The 11,659-nt window shown below is 42.8% G+C and overlaps 1 protein-coding gene across 1 annotated transcript; it reads right to left on the bottom strand.

Moving 5' to 3' along the window:
* Positions 1 to 9,415: 9,415 nt before the first annotated feature.
* LOC129588957 (uncharacterized) lies at positions 9,416 to 10,745 on the bottom strand. The gene is made up of 2 exons (XM_055483390.1): positions 10,312 to 10,745; positions 9,416 to 10,006 (listed from the first exon to the last, which is right to left on the bottom strand). The coding sequence occupies exons 1-2, from the start codon at positions 10,542 to 10,544 to the stop codon at positions 9,598 to 9,600; spliced, it is 642 nt and encodes a 213-aa protein (XP_055339365.1). The 5' UTR covers positions 10,545 to 10,745; the 3' UTR covers positions 9,416 to 9,597.
* Between the last annotated feature and the right edge of the window lie 914 nt (positions 10,746 to 11,659).

Genomic DNA, 11,659 nt, shown 5'->3' on the forward strand with positions numbered 1-11,659 from the left:
AAAACTTCGAAAAAATGGGGACGGAAGTTGGTTGACTGGTGTAATTCGCATTACGACGGACCTGGACCACACGCCTTTAAATGTTATAAAATCTTTTTCTTATCCACTTGTTCAAATATTACTCCTTTCTCTATATTTGTAAAGGTCAATCCCATACAGATTCAAAATTTTTCCGAATCAGAACGATTTGTCGCAGAGAAACGAGTTCACAAAAATAAACAAATTTGAAACACAAAAATACACATACTTCGCCGGTGTCATTGCTTCGAAAATTTCGTAACTGTTTTGTGTCATAATGACAAATCGGTTGCTAAATATGTTTTTAGTTCTGTTTCTTCTTCCGTTTGTACGGGGCGATGTTGTAATTAATTAGGAATGCGATGTGGCCGCAGAGTAAACAGGTGTTTCTCTCGCTTCTGGTACTAGTAATCATGATTATAGCTGATTCGTTACATTGGATCATTTTCCAACCTTTACAGTCGCAAGCTCTTTTGAAGCAATAAGTGCTGAATTAGCAATTCGAGTTGAGACACTTTCAGAGTATCATAATAATTGTTATATATGATTACGAGTAAAATGAAGAATTTTTGCAGCTCCTTTTTCCTATCCGGCAGCCACTTGTCCAGCTTGTCCAACTGTGACCAGCCCAACCTGTCCAACTGTGACAAGCCCAACTTGTACAACTGAGACAAGCCCAACCTGTCCAACTGTGACGTGCCCAGCCTGTCCAACCACAACGACGGCAACTTGTCCAACAACGGCCGCTACGACCAGTAAGTTTACTACCGTTGGCACAAGTCAAAAAAGATTTCGCCACTATTAGAGCTTTACAATCTTGTAAAATTATTTGATACTTGAATCGGACCGCGGTTTTATCAAAGCAACTACAACGACTACCACGACGACACCAACAACGACTACAACCACAGCACCATCCGCTACTTGCTCGGCGGCAGGAGCCTCTTACAAGCCCGGTAGCGTTCAGTGTAAGTTGACTTTATTCTAGGCCTTATTATGGCCTCTCCATAGTCGAATTTAAATCGCTTAAACGGAAAGGGCACTGACAACCCGAGAACCCAAAAGACGGTGAAATAGTCTGTAGAAAACTGCTTGAAGTTTATTTCAAAAATAAAAAATAAATACGCACACGCAATTTAAAAGCGTTTAATAAATAAATAAAATAAAGAGCTAATCTTGCGCGAAGCGTCTAGTCGGTTCTTATGCCAAAACTACTAGAAGTTCAACCAAAAATATAAATTTCTTCGTTTCCTTGCAAAATCGATTCATATTTTGCAGCAGCACTCACGCCCTTTCCCTGAAGTAATCATTTTTGAAATACATATGTGCTGGGTGGGGCGAGGGGCACGTGCCCTCCTGAAACTCCTCACCCCGTCCATCTCCGTCTAGGGTTCTGCTGGTCGTTAAAAATAGCTTGTCTCAGTCAATGCTAATGCTTTAGTCCTTTATAATTTACGCAAGCTGGATGGCTGCTGATAAGCATAACCGAGACATTGTGGTTGCAGATTGTGGGCAGTGTCATATGCTAACCACAGGCACTATGACTATAACGATGGCAATTACTGCGACTGATCGGATTTCTGTATGTACGGTTATGCTGATTGCCCCTCCTGGTAGCAGCCTGCGAGTGAGGAAACCATAAAATCTCGATGCATTAGAAAAACTGTAATAATGATATTTGTTGTTTTTCACAGATAACTCTCGGGACGGCTAACCTGCAGGTATTCTAAAGATACTACTGGGTTGTTGTACACGGGTCATTCCGCCGGAATGACCAGTGTACAAGCATGTCGACAAATTAAATATGTAAACGAACAGGTAGAGCAATATTAGCGCGAAGTTAGCGCGCATTTTACCACGTTTATCGCAAGCCTAAGCGCACTCCGCAATACGATTTTCCCTTACTGCATGACCGTGTTCTAGCCACCTTCCGCCAGGCAATTACGATTATCCTCATTAAAAAATACTGTTGTGCACCAAGGCACCTGCCAGCCAAATGCATATTACGTGATTAAACAGCGTGGCGTGGCGCGCCGTAGTATCGTATTCCGCGTAACCCGTAAATTTGTAATGTTTGCTGTATTTACGAATGCTCAATTTATCGACAGGCTGCAATCGATTCATTGACGGGCTTCTGCTACAATCAGCTGCTTTGTTGAGTCGGTATCGGGGAAATTTCTTTAAGCTGAACCGGAAGTCATAATTTATTACAGCGTCATTGCTTAAACTTACGTTAACCGTCATCGGCGAATAATGTCGCCCATGCCGCATAAGATAGGTTTAATAATTTCGTGTTTCACATTTCATACCCCTTTCATATTTTTTGGTAATGCAGCACACAAAAAGCACACGTTTGTTTTCGTCGTAAAAAAATGTGCTACATTCTACGAAAACGTTAAAATGGCTTCAACTTAAGCTAACCAGAAACCACATTGAATAGCAGATTGTTTAGTAACGAAACGATTCTGCATGTTTTTGTCCCTACCATTTTTAATGTTTTTTAATAGGCAATCGCAGCCAAAATATCAAAAAAATGCAAGTGCGTGCACACTGCCTCATAGTTAAACTTAAGCATTAAAAAACAATCAGAATCTCTGTGCATCCGCGGGTCAAAAGGCACTCCTCAGTACGACAGCAGCATTTCCCTTAACGACAGCCAAAATAAAACAGGGCGTGATAAAAGCAGTAGAACGCGCTTCCACAGTTAATTCACGAATTTTTCGGCTCTACCTCTCCAGTTTCTATACCGTTTTAAAACCGTTGACATTCTTACCAAGAAATGTACGATTCGAAACATTACCGATTAACATGCGGACCTATGTTGACAACCGGCTGCTTGTAATTTCCCTCCGGCCGTCAACCGAGGATGGTTGGTTGCACCGGATAATGATGTAATTGGTGTATGGTTAAAATCCATAAAACTCTACGTAAAAGACGCAGCAAAGACTATTAAAGCGCCTTCTTGCAGTCTTGCCAACAAACGCTCCTGACCATCGATAATGCCGCATACTGCGGTGGTGCGATGACTTTTACTACGGGCATTTTCATTCCTTTAGCGGCAAGCAGTGCGGTGAGAAAAAGTACCTCCTACCAACTCAGTCCATCGACATGAATGAAGCGCGAAAATCGAGAATAATGCCTGATGTGTTTTTTCTTACTCTAGAGCGTTGCCCTCTGGTCTAATTCTGCTGCTGTTTCCGCCACATTTGACGTAAGAGTCATTCCACCGGCTGGATGAAATTCTATTCGGAGATTGTCCAAGGAGATTAATGCGATAAACGTACCCACTACGCCAAAAAGCATCGACCAACAGTAGCCTGGTTTCATCGCGTCAACCAGCGCTGCAATTAACCATAAGACTGATTGTCCAAAAATACAGGAAGAAGCAATTTGTCGCCGCACATTGCCGAGAAGGAGTTTCAAAGTTGCTCAGTGTGTTACAATGAATATAAAAATACTCCCGGAACATAGTGCTTTATTTGGTGTGAGAACAGCTGACAACGTCAATAAAAACTAAAATACATTGAAAAATTCTATTATAAAATTGATCAACATTCGCAAGGCCGAACAGTAGCAGCAACAGGGTGAACGTTGCCCTGGCAAATGTCGTAGCTTTAATCGCAAAAACAGAGTAAAATAAAGTGAGATTTCCCAATGCAAATAAACGGTTCTTACAACTGTTGGCAAATAAAGCAACTGTCGCTTCGCACCACGAGCCAAAAGACTCGTAAGATCTGCGTCTAAGGAACAAACTACATTCCATTTAATACCGAGCAGTACCTCTTTTCCTTGCCTGCGTTTTCTTTCTCTGCGGCCGCCCTGCCGATCGTTGCGTTTGTAAAAACCTCGTTATCTGCAAAAAGTGGCGACTCCAACTAGCAGCCATCTTCCTGGCCATTTCCTCCATGTCGGTCAATGCGGTCGTTTTTCGTCATCTGAAGCAAAACTAGTACTTGAGCCGTCAAGGCTAAATACCGCCAACCCACAGGCCATAGTTAACGGCTGAACGTAACACGATGTCGATATGACCGGGGAATCGACTGTGGCACATTAGGTACACTTCGATAACAGTTCATGCTGCAATTTTAACTAGCTAGTAAAGAAGTCAAAGGGGTGCCGGGAAAAGAGGCTTCATAGAATATGTTAGTTTGGACAACGCTTTTGTATAATCGCACACTCAAACATCGAATTTTTTCTCCAACATTCTCTCAGAGGCTTATCGAAGTAGGCTATCTTGCCGCAAAAAGCGGTGGCAAAACAGGTAGTACGATTGGGTAGCTGTAATAACTCGTCAACTGTAGCGCCATTACAGAATTATTACTGCATTCTTCGAGCTCCAAAAGACATTTCGAACTGGGAAGTCCGTGCGAAACCAAGGACCCGTAGATCGATAATATGCAATACGTTCATGCAGTATTCATCGTCGAAGTATTCATGTATTCATCGTCGAATACTCAAAGACCTGTGCAATAATCGTAACAACCCAGTATGCTTTCTTCCACTGTTGAACTAGAGAAAATGCATTGGTTTTTAAATGTTGCATTTTAGGCTGCAAACGTTTAGCCAGTTTCTCAGTAGTACACCCTTCTTTTACCTTATTAGCACTTTCTCACTTAACGGGAGTTTCTTACTCACTTTACGCTCAAAGTTAGACACACTCAAATGCCGAAATGGGTAGCAAGTATTTCTCAACTGCTCCAGTCGTACCGTACCTCCTCCGATAACCTTTTATCGCTGTCGAGATTTGCCATTTAAGTGCGCTGAATAAGTGAAGGTTCTGATTGTATTCTAATCACATTGTTTTCCCTAATAAAAATTCGCAAGGAATCCAAAACATCTGCTATTCAGAATCGTTCAACGGCGCAGTACGGGGGCCACAACCCAGTGCACTAGACCGCCATCGATGCAAACCATGACCATCATCATCAGTCAGACAATCACGGCCAATACAATGTGCTTTGGTTGTGGGCCATAGTAGACCACAAGAATTGCATAAACTATTGCGACTGCTCCGAAGACAAAAATAACTGCCGGTAAAGTATGCGGCATAGGTCCGCTATCGCAGAGCCTCCGCAGTCCCATCCAGAAGTTGCCCAAAAGTCCAGCACTCCATCCAGGAACCTGTTTGACTACCTTCACGGTGACGGTTAACCCGCCAACAGGATAAACTTACGTCAACGAACATTCCAAGGATACTGATGGATATTGGAAAAAGAACCCAATATTAATATTAAAAATATTACAGACAGTAGAGTTTGAGTTTGACCAGTCGCTGGAGAATAATGCTTTATCTGAGTTTGGAAAACAGCAGTCAGAGACTCAGAAATGTTAAAGTTAACGTGATGACTGTCGCTTTGTAGTGCCGAGGAGAACGGCGATAAAGCTGCATCCTTTATTTAATTGACCTACTGCATCACCAACACGCAATGTGTATCAAACAGCCGTTAAGAAGTAAACGTCATAGTGACGAGACTGACGACCAGACGGTCGACCTGCACATGACGCTTCAGCACAACACTGTAAATAAACGCGGCAGGGGATAAAAAGTGGCAGCGGCACCTGCCACTGGCAGCTGCCACCGGCAGTGGCTAGTTGCCACTACACGATCTGGCAAGCGATAAAACGTGGCAACTGCCAAAGTCATTCGAGGGCGCAATCGGAGGCAATGCAACCCGAACTGGAGGCGCCTTTGTCCTTTGGCCACCGTCACATGTGAATGGGGCACATGTGTCGGTGGCCCCATTGGCGTGCAAAACACCGTCTATGATCGTTCAAAGCCTTTAATTAAGCCCGAGACTGTGGAAGTAGGAAACGAAGGGTAAAAGGGCATTCAGACAGACAAAGAGCGTACCTGCTTTACTGCTTATAACTGTTTAAGTGCAGACAGTGTTACTGTGCAGTAACTGAGTGCAGATCTAGTTACTTTGCAAACAAATTTCTTGTTCTGGTTATTTTCGATTTTTTTATCATTTTTGGAAAGCAGTCGGCAAACACTCGGTATGCAATCGCCGGTTCGGCGTCCTCATTACGAATGTTGAAAAACATTAAGAATGTTTTTCATAATATTTATTAAGGTTTATGGTACCTGTCCTGGTCCATGCAAAACTCTTACACGTATTTTAATTGTAACTGGATGACTGAATCGTATTACTTTGAACACTATCAGGAGTTCAGGACGTTGTTGGCATTTCGCTGCTGTTGAAAATCATTCTGCATGTCAATTTTCCGACTTTCAGCATGTTGCGTAATTTTATTGTTTGTAACTTCTTTTCACCCGTTCTGAGTTTCTCGCCGTGTAATCACTTTGACACTCGTAAGCTGCAATTAATTTGTTTTGAGATGACACGCAGAATTTCTGCAAACGTGTTTCGCTTCACCGGCCAGAGAACAAACGGCAAGGCACAATCTCAGAAGCGCTGGACAGATAAACGAACACGTACTGTGGCTACGGTCTTCAGTCACACTAACCTTACAGGTACGTTAGGTACGTACTGTTTAAACTTTACGTAGAATGTTGCTTATTTATTATAAATCAATTCTACAGCGGCGATAAAACTGATGATTTTTTCAGTTAGACAGAGCTTTTGGACGGTTTGTCGCTTCTGGTGGTACATTTGCCAGTGACAAAAACGCAAAGCCAGTTTCAAACGTGTAGTCATTATACAGTCTGTATATTCCTCATACCTGAAAAAAAAACTACGCTCGGTATGCAATTTTCATTTCAGAACGAAAATCCATAAAGCGCTGACGAGGTCACTGTACATGATTATTTGTCTTATTTTACATACGCTATTTAAACCAGTTTTACAATCTTTAATAACCTTTAATTTTATCGTTCCTTTCCAAATTCTATATTCTGACTGCTCAATTTAACTGACGCTTCGAGCCAATAATTATCTTCGACAGCCAATAAGTTATCAGCAACAGCGGGGAGTACAACAAATACTTTGAAAATGCACCAGCGCTTTTTTTACTGCAGTAGACCAGCATAACTTGCTAGCGTTTGAAATAGCTAATATTCTGCAAATGTAAATCTTTTTATAAAACACAAATGGTTAGCTTAATTATAGACGGTATTTATCGCTTAATGACTTCAGGAATAATGTCGACGGTTGCTGAGCACGTGTCACAAACCTTTTAAGATTCAGCTAAATGTAATGCGAGTTCTAAGCGTAATGCTTGCAAAATACATGTTGTGTTGTTAACTGTTGCAGGGTAATAGCATAATAGCAAGATTGCGCAATACAAGTTATTTATTTGAATTTATGACGTTGTATTTTTGCGACTTTAGGGGAATGGTTTACGAGTTCGAATTTCCGACACTGCATGGGCCGTAAATGGCAAAAAGTGAAGACTGAGGCAAGTACTCGTAATATTCATATAATCGTTACGAAAAAAGGGGTGGCGGTGACACTAATTATTTTCAACGGACAGGGAAAAATTTCTTATACCTTTATGACTAAAGGTAAGGGGCAAATATACTTGTAAATACGAGTCCTTCAGGGCGCATGCAGCACAAGTGGGAAGGCACCGATTAAGGGTCTCAATTTAAATTTATGGTGCGGTGTAAAATAAATGTTTCTTGGTTCTTTCGCGATATGATTATGCATGTACTCGTACTAGCTTTAGATACCTTCAAAACTATAGTTTCTTGGAAAAGAATACGTCGACCATGTATTACGTCGATCAAGAACAGAATGCGAACGCAGTTTATAAATCGATAAATAATTTGCATTTATCGGCATTCATTCAACATCGGCATTTATTCAACATCGCCTTCACAATTTCGGCAACAGCACTGCGGTTATTTACGTCGGGCAGCTTCGAGCGCCAAAACAAATTCACAGAGCAAGACCAGCAAAAACGACAGCCCAAACATGACCGTCAAGATGTGGGCCACGTCGGGACCCCAAGCCGCAGCAAATATAGCGACCCCGGCGGCCGAAAAGACCGTGAAGACCAACACATTCGCCCAGACACTGCGCATGAAGGATACAATAGATCCATCTGGGACCGGTTGGGATGGAGGAACTGTGAGCGACTGGACGGTCACGAGAGCTAGCAGGGTGTCCCCTGTTCTGTTGGTGCTAGTGGAAGCGACGTTCGTCAGCATGGACACCAGCGTCTGAATCGTCAAACTGCAAGTAATTTTACATTTTGTTAATTTTATACAACGCATGTTTGATAGCTGTTACTATATGCCTTTGTTGGTATACCTGTAGACTGTAGCAAAAGATTGTAAAACGTTTGCTGTAATTTAAAAGAATTTAAAAGATACGATTTTTACACTGCTTTGGTATCACGTTACTTTTCGTAAGACGTTTAGAAAAGCGTTTGGCTAAAAAAAAACTGGATTTCTATGAGTAATTAAAAAGCATAAATGTGTTGCGAAAAATTGCATTTTTTAAGTGGAAATGCAATGCTGTGGACTTTGGTCCGCTTTTTATACAGCCGTGCGAAAGAGCGCTTGCCAGTGCAACGAAAACCAACTGAAACCGTTTAAAATCCAGGCAGAATCACAGCATAAACTGTCACATATTCACCAGTTGTCTCTGTTGATGATCACCATCGTGGCTCATACTTACGTAAGATTCTTCCCCATTTCCATGAGCTCCTTTAGATCGGCGCTGCAGGTATCCAGGCGGTCGTTGCACGCTGGTTGTGTTGGGCACGCCGGCGGCTCTTGCTGATTGCCATGAGATGATGGAACCACTGCCAGTAGGAAAATCCACATCAGCCCCATGGGAATCATTTGTTAGACACCGGAGTGAATTAATTGGTATGCCAGCTTAAGAAAAAGCAGATGCGGTAAACGAATATTGCTTCCCAGCAGTTGTTAAAAGTCAAACAGAAAAAAGTCAATTTGTAACTTAGTCAGTTTGTCTAGCAAATCTGCTTGGCTTAGATATAAGGCCCACTAAACAATCAAAGCCGTTAGAACACTGTGCCAGGTAGTAGTTTTGGAATAGTGCAGATATGCTCTGTGGTGCTACTGACGGACTAGATCCGGATTCTACTTCCGGGTATTTTATTTTTTACCCCGTATTACGCTGAACAGATCTCATGCCTCAGATAAAGAAGTGTGGTAAAACAAACGCTTGACCCCATTAAGCCGTAGAGAGTGACAACGGCTCGCCTTCGAGGGGACGCCTATCCTTCCACGGTGTTCTAGTTTGGCTGTTGTTAAAGCAACGGTGAGCATCAAGACGCGTAGTAATGAATACCTAATGAGCACCTTATAAGCTAATGATTAGAGGCTTTGATTCCGTACACTATCGTTCGGCAGTCGACATTTCCTTTGGCTGCGTGTACTATGTATAAATACCATTTATTCTTTTAAGTTTTAATATCGCAAAACGGGATTTAAAACCCACAGTATAACCATCACGATCTCCGATATAAGAATCAGGCTTATTGCAAAAGTACGTGTAACTGCACCGATGACCTTTTTGTTGTCGAGATTTTTCCCAGATGAATGCTCTTGGTGAAGTGCACTAATAAGAGAATGCTTTTTTATTTTAATGCCTGTTTTCGTTCACTAAAAACTGCGAGGAAAATGAACATGAAATCATTTGCTAATTAAAGCTCCTCCTTAATAATCCGTTTGACATGCAGTATGGGGGCCACCAACAGATACACGCTGCCGGGGACGATGACAGCCATGACAATCATCATGAAAACAATGTGCTTTGGCTGAGGGTTACAGTAGACCACCAGAAGTCCATACACCACTCCCCCTGCCCCGACGACAAACATGACTGCCGCAAAAGCATTGGGCATTCCGAGAATGGGCCCACTATCGCAGAGTTTCCGCAGTCTCATCCACAAATTGTCCCAGAAGTCCAGCTTTCCATTCAGGAACTTGTTCACCTCACAATCAGCAGCGTTCAGTGTGAAGCGTGGATATCCTTGTATTATACTCTGCTCTATATCTATAAAGCGCTTTTCCAGCTTTTTGGAACGCTTCGCCTCTCCTTCAGGCACGTCCCTGAAAACGGGTGAAACCAATGCACCAGCTTTCCAAAGAGGGAATATGATTCTAAGAACATATTTCCGTGACACACACAAAGATGCACTGACACGGAATTTTTCGGGCAACTTAAAACACCCTGGCGCTAGATATTATTCTGCAAGCAGATGATTGGTATTCGTTCCCGTAAAAACCATCCATGCCATTAACACCCCGTTTTCAAAGTTAGGCAAACTGAAATGGGTTCAAAAGCAAGGACATTCAAAGTAATTCCGCAAGTTTATTGGATGCCAAGTTACATAACTAAAACAACGAGAAAATACCTTAAAAATGGGAAGCATTTTTGCATGGCGATAATCTTCTCCTCTGTGCTCAAGGAGTTATAAGATTGGTCACGCAGACACTGCAGGTCTTGCTGGAATGTTATGTCCCTATTCTGGTCGTCATCGGGCTGTGGATCCACCGCTACCGCAAGCACTGCTGGACAAATTAACCCGCACAGATACAGCAGCGCTTGCACTCTGAGCAGCATTGCATTCCAGCCGAAGATCGGCATAATCAATAAGAAACAATCTAATGAATTATTATTCTGAAAAATTGCTCAAAGCAAACCCACAGGCGAAAATATATTGCGCACGTAAATCCCTATGCTGCTTTCATGTAGAAATAGATCGATATTGCAAGACCTTAATATTTTCGAATGCGAGGCACCGTATACGTTAGTTGGCAACACTAGCTGCACATCGAGTGCAATTCAGCCTCATGTACAGGTACATTACTGTTTCTGCTGTACACGATGTCGCGGACGCCGCACGCAGCAATCGATTGCCAACCGCCGCGACCATGTATAGATAGAAATTTTTCTACCGGAAAGTCACGGTGATGCATTTGAGATTTTAACAAGTATGTATGGCCTGTGTTCAGCAGTCACGCAGTGTATAGTATATCTGTACATCTGCGTGACTACCGAACACTGGCACTGTATAGCAACATACTGTATGTAGGGGGAAAAAGCAAGCTACTCGGACCATTCCCTTGTACTGCTGCCGTCAGCCGGGTCGAGATTTGCGTGTGGCTAAACATGGTGCTTATGTACCCGCGTCTGATTTAGCCGCATGTACTGCCGTAACGTCGTCACCAGACTTGGGCCACCTTTGCGTTTTCCACCTTCCACCCACCCCACCTAAATCCACAAATTTTCCACTCCACCCCACCCCACCACGCTACAAAAATGGTCCACCTCCGCCCGCCAACGATAAATGCTTCCACTGTCCCCCGCCCGCCCACTGGCTTTAAAAATATTTTCGTCAGTTTTTATTGAGTGTTTAGCTTGTGTTGCACTTCAAAAATAGTACAGAAATCCCGTGATTAAAAAAGGATTTAATTTTTCACGTGCTCAGGTCACCAAAAGTGACACTGATGCCATTGAATCCGCGCGGAGTGCGGAATTTTTTTTCCGATTTTTGGCTGAAAAACAATATTTTTTTATGTGCCGGGCCCGTTTTCCTCCCACTTTTTAATTTTTCCCACCTCCGCCCGCGCTCGTATTTTCCACCCCGCCACCGCCCGCCACTTTCAAACGTTCCACCCACCTCCGCCCTCCAAAAAAGGTGGAGGTGGGCGGAAAAGGTGGGATTTTTCCCACTCCACCAAAAAGGTGGCCCAAGTCTG

The sequence above is a fragment of the Paramacrobiotus metropolitanus genome, unplaced genomic scaffold, assembly GCF_019649055.1.
Source record: "Paramacrobiotus metropolitanus isolate TYO unplaced genomic scaffold, Prichtersi_v1.0 Parri_scaffold0000032, whole genome shotgun sequence".
Taxonomy (NCBI): Eukaryota; Metazoa; Tardigrada; class Eutardigrada; order Parachela; family Macrobiotidae; genus Paramacrobiotus; species Paramacrobiotus metropolitanus.